This window comes from Ascaphus truei, chromosome 4, assembly GCF_040206685.1.
Source record: "Ascaphus truei isolate aAscTru1 chromosome 4, aAscTru1.hap1, whole genome shotgun sequence".
Lineage (NCBI taxonomy): Eukaryota > Metazoa > Chordata > Amphibia > Anura > Ascaphidae > Ascaphus > Ascaphus truei.
In genome coordinates this window covers 312,413,457-312,432,584 of record NC_134486.1, presented here as the reverse complement: position 1 = coordinate 312,432,584, position 19,128 = coordinate 312,413,457, and the positions used below count along the sequence as shown (strand labels likewise).

At 41.6% G+C, this 19,128-nt stretch overlaps 1 protein-coding gene across 1 annotated transcript; it reads left to right on the top strand.

Moving 5' to 3' along the window:
- Nucleotides 1–556: 556 nt before the first annotated feature.
- On the top strand, nt 557–19,030 carry SLC35A1 (solute carrier family 35 member A1). Its single transcript, XM_075597852.1, has 8 exons — nt 557–909; nt 5,040–5,223; nt 9,273–9,432; nt 11,800–11,952; nt 14,381–14,447; nt 15,758–15,934; nt 16,044–16,178; nt 17,565–19,030. The coding sequence occupies exons 1-8, from the start codon at nt 897–899 to the stop codon at nt 17,696–17,698; spliced, it is 1,023 nt and encodes a 340-aa protein (XP_075453967.1). The 5' UTR covers nt 557–896; the 3' UTR covers nt 17,699–19,030.
- The last annotated feature ends 98 nt before the right edge of the window (nt 19,031–19,128 follow it).

Genomic DNA, 19,128 nt, shown 5'->3' with positions numbered 1-19,128 from the left:
TAATATTAGTAGTGAGGTTCTAATTTTACCCTCTTGCAAACCCTTATAGCGGTTGCAAAGATGAGCAAAATTGGACCGCTTAGGTTTGTATTGCATTATATACATGGATCTCCTTATGCATCGTGATGGTGTCTAAATAAATATAAGCCAAGTGGCACATACAACCTCCCCTAACTATCTCCCAGCTGCGACTGCCTACCAGCTCTGAGCGCGCCAAGTCTCTCTCCAAACTGCCGTGATTCTCGCCGCCCTATTGGCCGATTGCACCCATGTGACTCCAGCCCCTGGGGCTGCTTGGAGTTGTAGTCCCCGCAGAGCCCCTATTCTATTGCCGCCGCCGTGTGCGCATAGTGTACTGCGAATGCACGACTCTATAATTGCCGCTGCAGCTCTTACTGCGCATGCGCGCGCACCACCAACATGGCGGCACCCAGCAGAGGGAGCCGCCGGCGAACCCGTCGCCACCCACAACATCCCCCCACAGCAGGGGAGGTGACTGAGGGGGGGGGGGGGAGCAAGAGGGGGGACCTTGCTACATAAATACATACTATAATAATATGGATATATGTATAGAGTATGTAGTTTCATGCCACTATGTATGGAGAACATTGCACACTGCACACATTTAGCTTAGTCTCTGCCTGCACACAGCAGCATTAACTCACGAAGTAGCGCCTGGTACGTCATATAGTTCTGTTTCTGCGTCATATAATTCTGCTACTGCGCATACGGCAATTTCAGGTTTGAAATATGCTCGCACGTCACGTGACACAGGATGACGTTCTATCTGCTCTCCCCACCCCTCCGAAGACAGCTGCTTTGCCCGTGACGTCACATCCGGGGTCATGCGGACTCCGGGAAACTGAAGGCAAGAAGTGAGAGGAGCGGATGGGAGCATGGCGCTGCGAGGTGAGCGGCACACAGAGCGGGGAGATACAGTATCACCCAGAGACAGAGAGAGGGGAGATCTCACATACAGAGAGGGGAGAGATCACACACATACACAGAGAGGGGAGAGATCACACATATACACAGAGAGGGGAGAGATCACACACATACACAAAGAGGGGAGATATCATACACAGAGAGGGGAGATACACACATACACAGAGAGGGGAGATATCACACACATACACAGAGAAAGAGAGAGAGAGGGGAGATATCATACACAGACGGGAGAGATCACACACATACACACAGCTGGGAGATACAGTATCACACACATACACAGAGAGGGGAGAGATCACACACATACACAGAGAGGGGAGAGATCACACACATACACAGAGAGGGGAGAGATCACACACATACACAGAGAGGGGAGAGATCACACACATACACAGAGAGGGGAGAGATCACACACATACACAGAGAAAGAGAGAGAGAGGGGAGATATCATACACAGACGGGAGAGATCACACACATACACACAGCGGGGAGATACAGTATCACACACATACACAGAGAGGGGAGAGATCACACACATACACAGAGAGGGGAGAGATCACACACATACACAGAGAGGGGAGAGATCACACACATACACAGAGAGGGGAGAGATCACACACATACACAGAGAGGGGAGAGATCACACACATACACAGAGAGGGGAGAGATCACACACATACACAGAGAGGGGAGAGATCACACACATACACAGAGAGGGGAGAGATCACACACATACACAGAGAGGGGAGAGATCACACACATACACAGAGAGGGGAGAGATCACACACATACACAGAGAGGGGAGGCAACCTAGTTTTATACAGCCGTTCAAATCCATTAACATCTATATGGATATGTGTTTAGCCTACTGTACACCTAACTCATTGTATCCACTCTATACCATCACTATGGTGGTTATTATTTCAGATTTGACATATCAATGTTTGTCCTGGATATGCTTTATCTCTAGCGTTGTGAAACTATCCTGTGGTGTAAGGTTGTTACTCTGCATTATGTTATGATGAGGCTATTAAGCTGTGCTAGTATAATTTGGACTCTGTCCCCTTACATTTCTATGGGGCCATGAGCATAGGTTCAAACTAAGCACCTTTATTCACCCACATTTTCTGTTTCGCCCACAAGGGGATCTTTTTAATGTAGTTGTTATTTTATGCATTTCGGCATATTTTAGTATAATAAAATTGTATATTTTGTTGTGTTATAGTTTTGGTTGTGTGGGTAATCCCCATTTGGTCCGTAACATTTTCAATTTAGTGGTACTAGTTATTAAACTGGTTCTTTATGTATATTAGATATTTATTAATGAGTGCAAACTATAGGGACTTTTAGTGACCCTCTTTGGTCACTTATCGGTGTTTTTACCTATTTCTCTACACCTGCTATTCAGTTGATAGCAACGCACACCATTCAAACCAGGCTACCTCCTGAATGTTAAGATGGTCATTGAATTGAGCTATACTTTGTCCCTAGAAGAAAACGGATCGTTTGTAAAGTTTCCAATGTCTTTGTTGGCTTCATTATAAAAGGCAATGTCAAGACCATTAAGTGAACTAATTGCTGTACCTTCAACTATTTGACATGATATATATATATATTTTTAATACATATATTTATTTTTAAGATGCAAAATACATGGAAATACTTATGACATTTTTAAGTGCATTCTACACAATTTGCTTAGGCTCCTCCCATAGTGAAGTTTTTTTTTATTAACATGTTTAGTGACCGATGAGACCATTTGCTGTACAATGTGTCAGCCCCTCTGACATTACCAGTGTCTCCCTTCTCTGGAGATATCACACTCCCCTGTAAATGTTTTGGGGGCAACAATCTGCTTGTAACTTTCTCTATAACAGAAAAGTAGCTTTTACATTATGGAAATACTCTGCAGTAGGTTATTAGGGTTTATTTAATGTAAAGATGTGAAACCGCTCAACCAAATTAATGTCACAACTGGGACAACAAAGGTGCAAAAGGGAAATAATTAGCAATACATAACACGGAAATGTGATCAGAGCGATGACTCTGATCACATTCTCGTGTTATGAAACCCAGATAACTGCCATTGACTTGAACGGCAGTTGTCGCCCCCAGATCGAGGTGGGATAAACATGCATTGCGGCTTCATGAATCCTGGCTTTAGCGTAAATGTGGTGAATAGGGCCAGAAGTGAATCCCTTTGGCACGGCATGCAGCCCTTCTACTGCACTACTGCAACATTAAACAGTTGCATATCAGAAATGTTACAACTTTAGCTAATGTGCCACTTTTTTGTATTGTGTAGGAGAAACGTATACATTCATTACTGCTGGTATTTCCATATAGTGCTCTTAACTACCCCACAGGCAGATAATATTAGCATTAAAGCAACAGTTCCTGCTTATCAACATTGTTTTGCATTCCATTCCCCCCCCCCCCACTTTGAGCTCTCCTCTTGCCTTTTCCAATGCGTTTATTTTATATAGATCTGATGCTCCGTTCCATTATATGTAACCGCTTGAAATATTAAGTGTCCAGGAGGTTAAAATGGAGCTGTCCCCATTGCAGTGTGAAGGTTACCATGGCAACCTCAGACCCTAGAGCCTAAGGCCTCGTTCAGGGTGCCAGCTGCAGGACTCGGAGGGAGGGCGGGAGGGAGGCAGTGCTGCAGTTTGCTGGGCGATCTGTGTTTATCCCCCAGCAGACTTTTCAGCGTTGGGGAGGGGGCGGGCTTACACACAGCAGGGTAAGTATCCAAGTTGCAGTCATGAAATCATTCTGAAGAATGATTTCATTGGCTGCCTTGGTCCCTGTGACGCTGCTGCAGCTCCAAAAAACGAAATTTTCGTTTATTGAAAGTGTAGTCAGCTTCAACTCCTGGCTTCGGAGACAGGGCAGTTGCTACCCTGAAAACCAGTATTCAAATTGAATACTTTGTTTCTCACGGCAGCACGCCCTCCCTCCGAAGCCAGCACCCTGAACGAGGCCTAAGACATCGTTATTTTTAACCCTACCAAAAAAAGGGGGATTAAAAAAGAGAATTACATGGTCTGGGGCAAGATGCTACTGTTTCATGAGTTCAAATCAAGGGAACTATTCTTTTTTATTTTATTTTTTTTTAAATTGTTTTTATATAGAATAAATTGAGTTGAAACAGGGCCCCTAATCCGGTGCTCCAAAGAACTCCTCATAAATGCAGCTTGTATATATGTATCACAACCGATACCAATAAAGTTCCTCTAATGACATCACTAGGAGTAATGTGTAAGCACAAAAAAAAGTCCATATGAATGCGGTCTCCGTGTACTTAAATGTGAAAATACATAAGTACCGTTTGCCTGGGTGAAGCCACGTGTTAACCGTGACCCGATGCGTCCACGTCACCCTGCAGCTGGAATCTCTAATATTAACAATAACAACTTTCTAACCATAAAGCACAATGATGTTGATAGCTGAAAAATGCACGGTACCGCTGGGCAATCTCCTGCTGTGCGTGCTCTCAGGCGAAAGTAAGGTATACTGTAGTTCAAAGGGTTCCAGATGAAGGAAAAAATGCCGGTGCACCACTCGTTCAGAAAAGGAGGTACTGGGACATAATGACACAAAGTTTTATTGACTGTAAAAAACATGAGATAGTACTGGCACAAACACTCTAACGCGTTTCACACATTGATAAAGCACCCGGCGTGTGAAACGCGCTAGTGTTTTTGCCTGTGCTATCTTTCATGGTTTTTAACATTCAATAAAACTATTGGTTGTTGTGTCCCAGTACCTCCTTTTCTGAGCGAGGGATGCACTGGCATTTTTTCCTTCATCTGGAACCTTTTCAACTATAACTATTCTTTTTTTTAAACTGGAAGCAAATAAGTTAAGTATTTAACTGCCCTTTTAAGTAAAATGTTCAAAAAAGACAATTGCATTGAGTTAATACTTTTTTTTTTACCCTATTGCTCGTTGGTTTATTTGTTTGCATGGCTGTACCCAGAGGCATTCACATGCATGTTTTTAATATGGAGCATCTGGAGAAGACCTTCAAATGCTGAAGATTTTTTTTTTTTTTTTCATCTCTTACCTTTCTTGTGTCTCCTCAGAAAATGTCAGCCTGCTCTTCAAGCTGTACTGTTTGCTGGTGATGACGCTGATTGCTGCAGCATACACAGTATTACTACGCTACACAAGAACCACAACAGTCAAATCAGAGCTGTACTTTTCCACTACGGCCGTCTGTATTTCAGAAGTTATAAAGTTACTACTCAGTGTGTGTATTTTGGCGAAGTAAGTAGTACCACTCGTTTCTTTTTCTGTGCTAGACTGTTTTCATATTGAGCAACCTAGCAAAATATCCAGAGTTCTGCATCCAATATTTTTTAATCTTACTATGATTTAATTGGTGGCAAAAAATTGAATGCGTGCGGAGTCGCGGCTGGCAACAAATGTGACGGACTCAATGAATTAGAAAAAAAATAAAACAACTTTATTCAAGACATATTGGAATACAAAAGACCAAAAAAAAAATCCTCCCACGCGTTTCACACCAAACGGCGCTTTCTCAAGGTTTGACTAGTGGTAACTGTCACGTGCATAAGATAGCATGTATGTGTTTCGAGTTATAATGCATGGTGACCTGCCCTGTGAACTATGTATGCATAAGATGCTGTGACAGGTATTGCATCACCGTGGGTGCTGAATGTCAAAATTCAGTGCAGATATACACATGCAGTTAAAGCAGCATTTCAATTAGAAATCTTTTTTTTTTTTTTTAAATAAATCTGTTTATTATTAGATCAAGAGTGGTCAACTCCACCAACAGGTCAGGATATCCAGGCTTCATCAGGGACCTGATGAATGGTCCATATGGGACCTGAAACGTTGTTCCTCGTCTGTTCTTGGCTGTCACAATAAATGAACAATTGCATTATGAACTTGTGAGTGTACCTCTGTTCTGGAGGAGACCTGCATTTTGAAGAACTGGTTTCTCTGGTGTGTTGGCTGCACAAGCAGGATTCTCCTCGCCTGATCCTATCTGCCACACTTTGGAACTGTACTATACTTGTGTCTCTGGCAGGAGAGCTGAGAAAAGCCTGTTTACTTAAACCAGTGGATTTCAACCTTTTTTTTGGTAAAGGAATTCTATAATTATATTTTGAAATTCTATGGAATCCCAACCCCTTCTAATAGTGTGTCTGAGATCAGATGCATTGTAAGGAACCCCAACCCTCTCTAATAGCGCGTCTGAGATCAGATGCATTGTAAGGAACCCCAACCTCTAATAGCACGTCTGAGATCAGATGCATTGTAAGGAACCCCAACCCTCTCTAATAGCGCGTCTGAGATCAGATGCATTGTAAATTCTTCTGTATTTGGTACAATTTTCAAATGACCTGAGGATTGCAGGGAACTGTTAGGGATACCCAGGGAACCCTGGTTGAAAAACACTGATTTAAAAAAAGCAAAGAAGGGCAGGTAGCTGTGTTGGTCCTTTCTTCCATGTAGTAACGTATCGATCCCGCTCGATAGTTTGATTTTTTAAACTGGTCATGTGAATGCAACTACTACTACAAACAGTTACTAGTGAGAAAGTTATAACAAGCTATATCAAATGATTAAAATCTCACAAGGAGTTGGCTGTTGGCAATCTCGGGTTTCTAATCTTATTGTGTTATGTTTACTCATTGATCCTTCTGGTTTCTGCAGCTTCTGTAGCAAACACAGATCTGCCTCTGTTCTTCATCGTAGCTACACTTGAGCAAGAGAAATTTCCCTATGTTTCTGGAAAATCAAAACCAAAAAGTTTTTGTTGAGTTAAAATACACGGCAGCTCGATTGATACTTGCAGCGACACAAATCAAAATTAGCTGGCACCAGATTCCTGGGAGAAACTAGGAGCATATCAGAAATACTTTTTATGCAATATTATACAGCTGTTAAATTTTATGTGTCTAAAACTTTCAGAGGCACTCACTCCCCTTTGGTGTACTTACGTCTGCTGTCATTGTGATCTTTTCTCATGCCACTGTTTCCCCGATTTTATGAGCCATTATCAAAAGAAATCTCACATTAGCCGCATTGACTAGCAATCCTTCAAAATGCTAGCTGTGCCACACTCGACTTGTTAAATATAATTATACATTTATCTTTGACAAATTGAATGGCTATGAAGTGAAAATGAGCATAATTAAACTTGACCTGTCATTGTAAATGTGTTAATATATAGTTCACCACTTAACCAGAGCCTTCTAAATAGTCTTTCTGCCTATGTCTACTATAGTCATATAGCAAGTATATTATTGTGTGTAAAGGTGAGATATCTAGAATAGTCTAACCCAGGGATGGCCAACTCATTGACTGAGCCACCGATGCAGGAGCTGGGATATCCTTAAACCCTGACCTGTTGGTGGCCCTTGAGTACTGGAGTTGGCCAATTCAGTGTTCCACACCAATTTCAAATTACGAAGGAATGCTTTCTTGACCAAGGTTGAAGATTACATATCTGTTTTCTATACTCCTGTTATGCCTTTCTAAGACGTGATAATGCAAGGAAGAATTAAAGTGGAAAGCGCTTTTGTCAGTGGGAAAGATGGCACAAAAACAAACATTAACGTGACCCAGGAAAGTGTTGGGCCTGTGATGGTTTGGATACAGCACACCGCCTACAGGTCCAACTCAAGGGACAGTACGTCCTGAGACCACGTTAATAGCTGTGACTTGTTTATTGGGTTGAGTATAAGGTTATTGGCGCACTTGGTTTTTGAGAGAATTAAAAAAAATATATATTTTATGCTTTTTTTCTTTGCAGGATAGTAAAATGCATTTTATATTTACCTAATCTTAATGGTTTATGCCTGCAAGTAGATTGCAATTAGCTCCGTTTGTAATTCTGATATCCTCAAACGTGTGCCAATATGTCACAATGGATAACGTTGCAGCTGCTTCTTGACTCCTGTGCTGCGGGAGATTTAAGCCTCCATATTGTTCACCCAGCCGGGCATGTTACCGGCAGCATCTACGGAGAGAAGTATCTCAGAACGCAAGGGGTCCTCTGAGCTGAAAGTAATGTGGTTCAGAAAAAAAGTGTAGGCCGGACCTGCTTCTTCAAGCACCAAGTGACTGAGCTGTAAGATGCCTATGGAGCCATAAGATGTCTTTTGTCTTAACACTTCTTTGTAAATATGGTTCCAAACCTTCACGACTTGGATGTTGCTCCAGCTCTTAAACCAGCTACCAATATAACACTTCTTATTGACACTTGGTTCGTTGGAACACAGAATGTCTGTAGCTTTTGGGTGGAATTTCTGTGTCCGTATTCCTGTTACCCTTAGGTATTGATTCGCCTGGGTTTTGCAATTCATACAGGTTATCTTTAATGTACTTTTATATCTAAAAATAGCTGTGTAGAAAAACGTGCTGCTTAGGGACCTTTTGTCAGACACAAGGAATGATTTCAGACCAAAGGGCCGTCGCCTTGGTTGGACACGCCCGCTCATGAATAGTTCTACTGTGCGGCACAAGGAATGTCTCTTGCACATTTTAGAAACTCCTCACACACAGTCTCTCATCTACATCTGTAGATTTAATCTCCGCCTCAGGAAAACAACCTACAGTGGTTAAGACCATTATCAGGTTTTTTTTCTTTACACTCTGAAGGCGTCTGTATAAGTGTACAATTAACGTTTGCCATTCACCGTTGAGTTGTGATTAGTGTCTTGTGGCTGTTTCATTGCAGATCTTGTGCTACTGTACATATCCTTATTTCAGGACGTGTTCACCAATATAGCAGTGCTCCTTTTATTTGTAGTTGTCCCAACTCTTTCCCCATGCCACCATTTTTGTGGCACTATAAAATGTCAGCATAGCACAGAAATATGTATCTCTTATGGCAATGTGCCGACTTTTCTAGTAAGGCAGCCAGACTTATAATTTATCAATCTGAAATTTGGTTTAAACTTCCGCTTGGAATTTCTAATAAATCATTGAGAAGTTTTTTGTTGTTTTGGTTTTAAACGCATGTTTTCTGACTAATACTGCAAGAAATTAGGGAAGCTCATTAAGCTGAACACAATTTAATACGCTTCCCTAATTCCTTGCAGTAGTCTTAAAGGGATGGGGAAAAAATATGCATCTCTTGCTTTGAATGCAATGACATCTAAATTGTAAACCAGCTGGTTTTCACTGCATGCTACTTTGGGGTGACCTTGGGCAGGTAACTTCCCCTTGTCACGCACTAAAATGGATTATAAGCCATTCTGTTATTGCACTTCTTGTGTTCTCTATATAGCTGCATGCATTATACTATGTATAATAAAATATTCTCTCTTCCAATGTAGAGAAACTGGAAGCCTTAGTAGATTGATAGCATCTTTAAAAGAAAATGTCTGGGGAAGCCCGGTGGAAATGCTTAAGTTGTGTGTGCCCTCTGTAGTGTACGCTCTGCAGAACAACATGGCTTTCGTGGCATTGAGCAATCTGGATGCAGCAGTTTATCAGGTGGGTAGTAATGCCACAAGTAGCACAGGAGACACAGCTGCAGATTGCACCTCATAGTCCAAGCAGATATTTGCAAATATTCCTGCAACTTCTGTGTATTCAATTTTTTTAATGGAGAGTTGGTGTAGACTGTTAAGAGGACAGAATACACACATAGAATCCCTAATAGTGGCACACGGCAGACCAATAGTTATATTATAATAAGGTCTAGGCACGACAGTGTATAAACAGTTAAAATGAAATTTATTAATATTAGTGTAACAATAATTAAAATACTATAAATCCAGATTCGAAAGAGTAGGATATAGATGTATGGTTACTATGAGAGTATAAATCTGTTATATGGCTAGTTATCCATACATCCAAAAATTGATCCAGATAATCGGGTCAGGGTATATGTATACCTAGAATGGATGTATGTCCCATTCACTCGTGTCAAGTTAACTGTGAGTGAAAGGTGGGGGTGTACGTACCTCCTATGCGTTAGTGTCAAGCATAAATAGCTACAGCTATACTCTGAATTGTCCGGTATAGTTGGTGTGGAAACTAGTAGTATATGGATTACTTAATAGATTATATGAGTATAGTCCTATCCCCTGGTATGCAGACGTCTCTGCAGCCAGAGGGAGTATGGAGTATATCCCTCAATTGGGGGTCACAGAGTTCCCCTGGATGGATCAGTGCCTATCCTGTTTGGGGGGAATAACTGCTGTAGATCCTCTCTTTTCTAGATGGATAGAGTGTTGATCTATATATTACTACTCCATGAGACTGAAAATGCAGATAAGTAATCCATAAAAAATTGCTTGGTCAAACTAACATGTTGACGCTGAGAGTATAACTCTAATATTACCAGTAGTGTACTATAAACTTGCAGTATAAGTATCCATTGGGCATCTAGTGAGAGAGTACAACAGCTTCTCCTTATAACACATACTTACATTTGAGTATAACGGTTTTCCACTCCAAGTCTGGAACAGGAACGGTGTCAGTGTAAACAATTACTAATCACCGCAGATCACACGCTACATTGCGTTAACTGCGCATGCGCAGACCATACAGCTGGGTATTATCTTACCATCAGACAGCTGCACGGGAATCCTAGTTAGTCACATATGGTTATAACTTTCTCACTAGATGCCCAACAGATACTTATACTGCAAGTTTATAGTACACTACTGGTAATATTAGAGTTATACTCTCAGCGTCAACAAGTTAGTTTGACCAAGCAATTTTTTATGGATTACTTATCTGCATTTTCAGTCTTGTGGAGTAGTAATATATAGATCAACACTCTATCCATCTAGAAAAGAGAGGATCTACAGCAGTTATTCCCCCCAAACAGGATAGGCACTGATCCATCCAATTGAGGGATATACTCCATACACCCTCTGGCTGCAGAGACGTCTGCATACCAGGGGATAGGACTATACTCATATAATCTATTAAGTAATCCATATACTAGTTTCCACACCAACTATACCGGACAATTCAGAGTATAGCTGTAGCTATTTATGCTTGACACTAATGCATAGGAGGTACGTACACCCCCACCTTTCACTCACAGTTAACTTGACACGAGTGAATGGGACATACATCCATTCTAGGTATACATATACCCTGACCCGATTATCTGGATCAATTTTTGGATGTATGGATAACTAGCCATATAACAGTTATACTCTCATAGAAACCATACATCTATATCCTATGGATTTATAGTATTTTAATTAATATTACACTAATATTAATAAATTTAATATTAACTGTTTATACACTGTCGTGCCTAGACCTTATTATAATATAACTATTGGTCTGCAGTGCGCCACTATTAGGGATTCTATGTGTGTATTCTGTCCTCTTAAGTCTACACCAACTCTCCATTTGTTCTACCCACTCCCAGGCAGCACCACACATTTGGGGTTTGAGCGAGGTTCTCTCTATTACCCTGATATTCAATTTTTTTAAGCAACAGCGAATTGAAGAAGAGCATTGGAGATGTTAGCCATGCATACATGCACTCAGAATTATTATTATGGTTGCATTAAATCTATTTCCTCCCTCAACCAAAGGTGCAGTGCCTCTTTAAATGATTCCTGGAAGCACATGGTCTGGGCACTAGTATTATTCAAGACGGTTTATTGCAGGGATGTTCTTGGGACATAACTCTATTACCTCAATATGCCAACAACGCTACTGGATTCATCTCCATGATTTAACTTGCTTTCACTTGAGCAAGTCACATCCCGCGTCTTCTGCCAAAATTAGATTGCAAGCTCTTTGGTGTAGGGGATCATAGTACCACACAAAGTACCGTTGACTGTGTCTTTTTGATAGAAATGCTCACCACAAAGTTATTCTTTTTAGGTGACCTACCAGCTGAAAATCCCATGCACGGCCTTGTGTACCGTTTTAATGCTCCAGCGCTCGCTGAGCAAGCTGCAGTGGATCTCGGTGTTCATCTTGTGTGGAGGGGTGACACTTGTGCAGTACAGCCCGGTGGAGGCCACGAAAGTACAGGTAAGTCGCTTTAGATTCGAGAGACACATCAAACATTTATTTTGCTTTAACTCTGAGTATCACATTTGCCTCGTCAAAGGGCTGGAGTGAAATCCAGTTTGAGCCGTAGCCTGAGGTAGCCTGGAGTCGTGACATTTTCCCCATGTACAAAGCAGAGATCTGAGTATCTCATCTCTTACAAATCTTCTCAAAGCAGCTGACCTTCTATTAAATGTGCCTCAGGTTAATTATTTATGTATGGGAAATGTCCAAGCTTTATATTCAGGGGTAACAGATTAGGAAATAGGAAAGTCAGTGTATCACCAATAATAAGCTACACACACCTGCTGTGCACAAATAAAAAGTACATGACATTTCTTATAGTATATAAATACAGTTTTTGTCATTTTAAATTTTTTTGGGTAATGACAGGCAGCTCTTTTGCCAAATGTGAAAACTAATCATAGACACGTTAAAATATTAACTTCTATTACCATAGGGAGCAGGTGAAGAGCACTGCACATTTACAACATGAAGAATTTTTTCTTGTGACGTACAGACAAAAAAAATAATCTTTGTACATCTTTGTGTCAGATTACTTTTCTTGACGTGAAGGGCATATGTGTCAAGATGGCGCAGTTTGCATACTACAGTGAAAGTGATTTGTTTTGCAGCTGCACATATGTACAGTATGAAGATTGTAATAGAGCTTTTTTACCCCTTTCTTGTTATTGCTCTTGGCTAATCTTCTGTTTGCTCCAAAACTCACTCCCCTAAATCCCTAAGTGATGCTAGCAGAGCTAAATTGACACACAAAAAAAACTTGATACAAAAAGGAATAGAGCAATATGTGAAATCGGGGAATATTAAAGCAACATATTTTCTTTGTGTAACCCTGAAAAGGCTTTGACGCCTAAGTAGATTTTGTTTCTAAATCTTTTGACAGCGTGGGAGCTTGAGATGACAGAGGGAGACTACAAAGTATATTCTCTATTGCAAAAGCATATATGAGTGCCTATTAAACACACAAATATTGAATGTGCTGTAGTAGCAAAAGGATTAACACTGTTTAGACAGGTGTGGTATTGCTGTTCATGATCCATGTCATGAGCAGAAGCGGGTGGTTTGCATAATTGTAGAACATATTTGACATTTGAGCCTCACCCAAAATTATTCAAATACAGTACGTGACTTTACACATGTCACAGCGAACCTTTACCGCTCGAGGTTCCTGCTCGTGACGTTGCATACTCAAAGCTATTGTGCTTTCAGCACTAGTCCTTTCATTATCGGGCATTGAAGAGACCTTTTTCATGTTCATAAGAGGATAAGGGCATCCGCCCTGCAAGATCAAATGACTCGGGGAAACACTCCCTTAAGTGGTTTGCCTTTTTCCTGCACCTAAGAGTCACCTGGGAAATGTTGCCATTCTAAGGTGACATGAAAAATAAAAAGTGTAATACTCTAGTGATGCCTGAATCTTTAATACTTTTGCTTTCATTCCTTCTACAGAAATACTTCTCTTTCTTTTATATTCTATAATATCTCCGAGGTATATCCTTGTAATTCTTGGATTGTTTTTTTTTTCTCGTGTACAATATAGTTGAGATGCATGTTTTTATATACCAGAGTAGTGATGGTTTTGCTGTCTTCACAATAAATGTTTATTCATCTCCCCCCCCCCCCCCCCCACGGGAAGAGTTCCACCGCTAAACCAATATCACAGCCAAATAGTTGGAAAATGAGTAGACTGGAAAGTTGAACCCTGCTTGCATCTGTCTGTATCGCACCATTTTAATGATGACATTGAAGGGTGTTGCCAAAGATCTGTGTAAATTGCTGAGAAACGAGTCTACGGTGTTGGGTCTTCACAGTCACCCATGCAAATCATAGTGGTAGTTGAGACACTGGCACATCTTATTCCATTGCAGCAGTGGTGGGAAAGCTGAGCTAATGGTGACAGTAGTGTGGTTGCTGTCTTATTATCAAGGTGCAAAGCCAAATTTCCTTAATATACTTTTGATATGTTATTTAAGAATACATTGGACACTTCAATACCAAATAGATATGTCCTTGTAAGTAATGTTGGAGCCCCTGAAGGAGCCACAGGTTGTGCTGTGGTTTGCCCACCTTTGCATTAGAGACTATGGGGGGAAAAAATAGCATAGACTGTTGGCCACAGAAATGCTACCTGAGTCAGTGTGACGTGAAGGGCTTGGTTTTGTGAGTTTTTGCTCATGCAGCCGGAGGCACGTACTATGATGACCAACAGAAGATGCATGCAGTTTATTAGATGATGCCCTTCTTGACTAAATGATGGGTTATAAAGAGACATGTTTTCAGGTTCATGGTCCCTCCTTCAGGCATTTCTGCATAGCAGGAGACATGTCCGCTGTGTCTACATAGTGGAGTTTTGCACACCTGATTTTTGCATTTTGTCACTTCACAGGTTGAACAGAACCCCCTGTTGGGCTTTGGTGCAGTGGCTGTTGCAGTGTTGTGCTCTGGGTTTGCTGGTATGTTAAACATGACCTTTTGACCCATTTCATTATCTTAGCTGTCACTCTACGGGCTGCTCATTGTTTTAGAATATACAGCTCAACGCCGTTATAGCGCGATCCGCTACAACGTGGATCCTCTTATAACGCGGTCTGTATGTGGCTCCCGTTTTCCCCCTTAGCACAAAAACAAAACGCAGTGGTTGCCTCTCCTACCTTGGATCATGCTGGTTGCGGTGCATGGGCGGGTGCAGGCGCCCCCCTCCCTCCTCTGCTCTGGCATCCCCCCTCCTCCTCTGCTCCGGCGTGAGCAGCACATCCAGAGCACATCGTTTTGGACGGTCCCGCCCACTGACCTCTACCCGGGGCATGATTGGGCCGTGGATTCTGTGACGTCAGGAGCGAGGGAGAGCGCCGAGCTGAGAGGAGGAGGATGCAGGGTACAGGTACAGTACGCGGCGGACGCGAAACATCGGATATATTTTTTTTGCGATCTGGTTAGAACGCGTCACATCGGGTGGACCCTGAGCGCTGCGTTATAACGGGATTCAGCTGTACTTTCTTTTTTTACTCTTAATTAATCAAGGAAGCCTCCGATTAGTCACGTCTGATTTTTCTCTGTACTAATGTATCACCTGATTGTGGCACTGTTATTGCTATAAATATTTGATCTAGTAAGGCCATTTAGTATTATATTTGAGTGTCTGTTTTGAATTTATATTTACTATTGTAATGCACTTTAGTAAAAGTCATGTAGAAATGTGATGTAAACCTTAGTTTGTGGTGGATAGCCAACCTTTTACCTGGATACCAATGTGACAGAACGGATTTGAGGTTTTGCTGCTACAGAGGCCTAGGGGATCCTGCAGAACTGACCCATTGCTATTATCAGCTAAGTGCTGCTCCTGTTCCCGAGATACTTACCGTTGAAGTTACAGGCATTACTTTCTAGTTTTAAAAGGGACATAAAAGTACTTCCAACAAGGAGCTGCAACCGATGATGTTGCGGTTTGCTGTTGGCCTGCTTTTTGTTCCTCCTGGAGGAGATTGAAACGCAATAACTTCACTGGTAAATGTCTCGGAAAGCAGGAAGGTCCTTTAAGCTGGAAATAGCATAGTTCAGCTCCTCATGCCTCTGTGCTTTCCACCCTGCTTTAGGCAGATGAATAATGTAGAAAAGCCAGTTTTGCTGTAACAAATGTACTGCTGAAGTCTTTTTGCATGTTTGTGTATCTTCAACTTAAAAACTGATTTAGTAAAACTATTTGTGCCCATTTGTAAAAAAAAAAACTTAACATTAGTCGGAATAACGTGTCTTTCTTTTTCAGGAGTGTATTTTGAGAAGGTATTAAAGAGTTCTGACACTTCCCTGTGGGTGAGGAACATTCAGATGTACATTTCTGGCATTGCGGTGACATTAGTTGGTGTCTACGTGTCAGACGGTGCACAGGTCATTGAAAAGGGATTTTTCTTTGGCTACAGTTACCTTGTCGGGATTGTAATTTGTAAGTACCTAGGTTTTCTGAAACTGATCACTGGGATGGGGGTGGGGGCAATTGTAGAGTGCTGCCAGATTGCTGCTGATGACACGTTTGCTTTTGTCTTTTCTTGCAGTACTGGCTAGTGTTGGGGGTCTCTACACTTCAGTCGTTGTAAAATACACCGATAATATTATGAAGGGTTTCTCTGCAGCAGCAGCGATTGTCCTTTCAACCATTGCATCTGTGATGCTCTTTGGCTTACAGATAAGTATGTTCTTTTATATCTTACTTATAAAACAGACCTGTGTGAGTTAAACCTGTATAGGCTTCTGGGAGGGTTGCTGCTTTAACCCCTTCAGTGCTGGAGGGTCGTACCACACCTCTGGCCACGGACCCTCCGGGACTCCTGCATCATGTGTTGCTGTTTCAGTACCATCCATCGGGCCGGCTGTGACATGGGGGCGGGGGGGCGCGCGTCCCTTCAGTGTGGTATTCCTTCGCGTACAGCCCCATAAAACACGCAAGGAGCGTATTTGTCCTTTGACAAATAGTGGCAAGCATAGAGAGACGACAGACGAGACAGATGGAGGTGACCAATGTTCCATCTGGAGAGGTTAGCCAGAGTGCGCAGGCAGCACACATGGAAATTATAGAGTGGGTGGAAACACCTACAAGGAGATTGCAATTCAGGAGAGGAAGTGATCCACAGAAGAATTCGCGGATGTGAATCCAGGGTTCCTTCTCCCCCCCCCTTTTTTTTCCTCATGTGTCATCCTTCCCCCTCCCCCTCCCGAGTCTTGGTGCTGTGTTTATATGTGCATTTGATTGGTTACACTAAACGAAGCAGACATATTATAGAGAAGATTGACCATGCTAAGCTATGATATGTATAATAATATGTAATACAAATGCGGTACCAACTGCTGTACCTTTTAAATGAAAATTAATAAAATACAAAGTTGGAAAAAAAAAAAAAAACACGCAAGGTGTGGTGACGTACAGTATAAGGGCCCCCCCGGGAATGCCACTTTGGTGAATGTACGTTGCGCACTGAAGGGGTCGTGATCCCAATGGAAAAAATACGACACTAGTTGCTTGTTGTTTTTTTTTTATAGTCACATTTACTTTTAAAAGCCGAACTGTACAAGCAGACACCTTTGCCCAAAATTACTGGTATGCCCCCATTGAAACTTGCTCTGAAAAACGCTACTTATGGCTTTGATCATCTAATAAATCAAAGAACACTGTTGGCTGAATGCTGAAAATGTAGGAACGTAATAATCTAGTACTGAAAATAATCATATGGGATGTGACAGTAATAGAAGAAAAAGAATGTCTGTGCTACGTGTTAACCGTTTCATTGCCACGGGCGCACGGTGTGTTTCAGGCCTGGCTGGCAGTGGGGAGAATACGGACGTTTAGTGTCGGGGTGCTTGCAGTGGGGTCTAACACTGAAAGTTTTGATTGCATATTGCAGGGGTGGCCAACTTCGGTCCTCAAGGGCCACCAACAGGTCAGGTTTTCAGGATATCCTGCGTCAGCACAGGTGGCTGTCGAAGACCTGACCTGTTGGTGGCCGTTGAAGACTGGCGTTGGCTACCCCCGGTATATTGCAACCATTTTTAATATGTATTTTTTATCTTTTTTATTTTAGCATCAACTTTCTCTGTAGGCGCCCTACTTGTGTGTGTGTCAATATACACCTATGGATTACCCAGAAAAGACACTACCAAGTTAGAAGCAGCGGAACCCAGCAAAAACTTCAAACAGAGACTTGTCAGTGTGTGACATTTGCCAAATGAAAGACCAAATCGGACAATTAAAAAAAACAAAAAAATAAGGAAAAAATTAAACAAAAAAAGTCCTGTATTATATTCCTCTGTCGCCTTAAGCCAGCCACCAATGCAGAACGGTGCTGTCATGGAAAGTACTCTGGCAATTCAGTGGAAAGCACGTTTACAACTGAATGCCCAAAGCAGTAATATTGTGTATGGAAGGCCAAATTATTTGTTTTCGTAGGCATTCCTGCCGTGACAATGTAAAGTCTGCGTATTATGAAGGTCAGCACTGGGTATGAATGACTTGAAATGTTGACGGTTCCTAGCATCAAAATGCTGATTACAGCAGCATGGGGAGAGTCTGAGAGGAGTAAGAAAACGCTAAAGCGAACCTAACCCAGGATTGCTATGAGGAGCGAGGATACAGCGCTCCAGCATTCGACGGGGTCAATTGCTACTGTGCAGAAATACCCATGAGTATCTCAGAAGGAACGTAATACAGAACCAGAACGAATTAATGAAGGATCAATGTACAGTGTAAAATATGTATTTGGAAACTTTTGCTCGAAGCTGCTCGTCCACCAGAGAATTTTTTTGTTTAGCAGCCGATAAAACTGCCCCCTCTGAAGGTCGCAGATCTCCTGCACGTACAAATGTAGCAGAGCTGATCTTTAACTGTTGAGCAGTTAGTTCCACCAGGACTGCCCTACAACATTGAAAGCATTCTTTATTTGTAAACTTGCTGTGACAGTTATGCACTTTACGTAACTTCTTGTGTAACTTCTGTTTGGGAATTGGGACACCGTACACATTTTCAGCATGTGCAAGGGCTTTGCAAATTCTCGGGAGAAATATATTGAGAATTCTAGTTCCATCATAGAAAAGGTTGAAAAAGACTTGTCTGTCAAGTTCAAGCTATGCTAAATTTAGATGGCAGATACTTATCCTATATTTGTATATACAGTATTTTTATCCAGAGGAAGGCAAACAAAAACCCTGGTGGCACGTTAACACTGTAAATGATCAGTCCCAATAGGGACTCTGCACGTCCCTATTCTGGAATCCAAGTTACGTGAGAATTTATGTACATTTAGCAACTTTTACTGCATTTTTAACAAAACAAAAAAGGCAAGAATGCTTTTTATTTTCTACACGCGCCGGCCTAGTGTCGCAGTAAACGCGCTATTACATGCCATGGTTAAAAATAGCGGGTGTTACATCTGTATTAACTGCTGGTTCATGTTCTTATTTTCTGTTAATGGTGCAGTATTGTCACTCAATGCTACCTGTAGTGCTTTATTTGGCACTTCTTTTAAAGACCAGATCATTTTAATGGTTCAAAGACTGAAGACTTTTTTTTTTTTTTTTTTAAATAAACCATTTTAATAAACCTATTACAGTTGAATTAGCTAATGAGTCAGTAATATTGGGACAATTTGA

Bases quoted from the DNA above. Each gene is read 5' to 3' on its own strand.
- SLC35A1 (XM_075597852.1), top strand. The intron at 11,953-14,380 runs GTAAGTCGCTTT...GTCACTTCACAG, and splicing joins TGGAGGCCACGAAAGTACAG to GTTGAACAGAACCCCCTGTT. The intron at 15,935-16,043 runs GTAAGTACCTAG...CTTTTCTTGCAG, and splicing joins CCTTGTCGGGATTGTAATTT to TACTGGCTAGTGTTGGGGGT.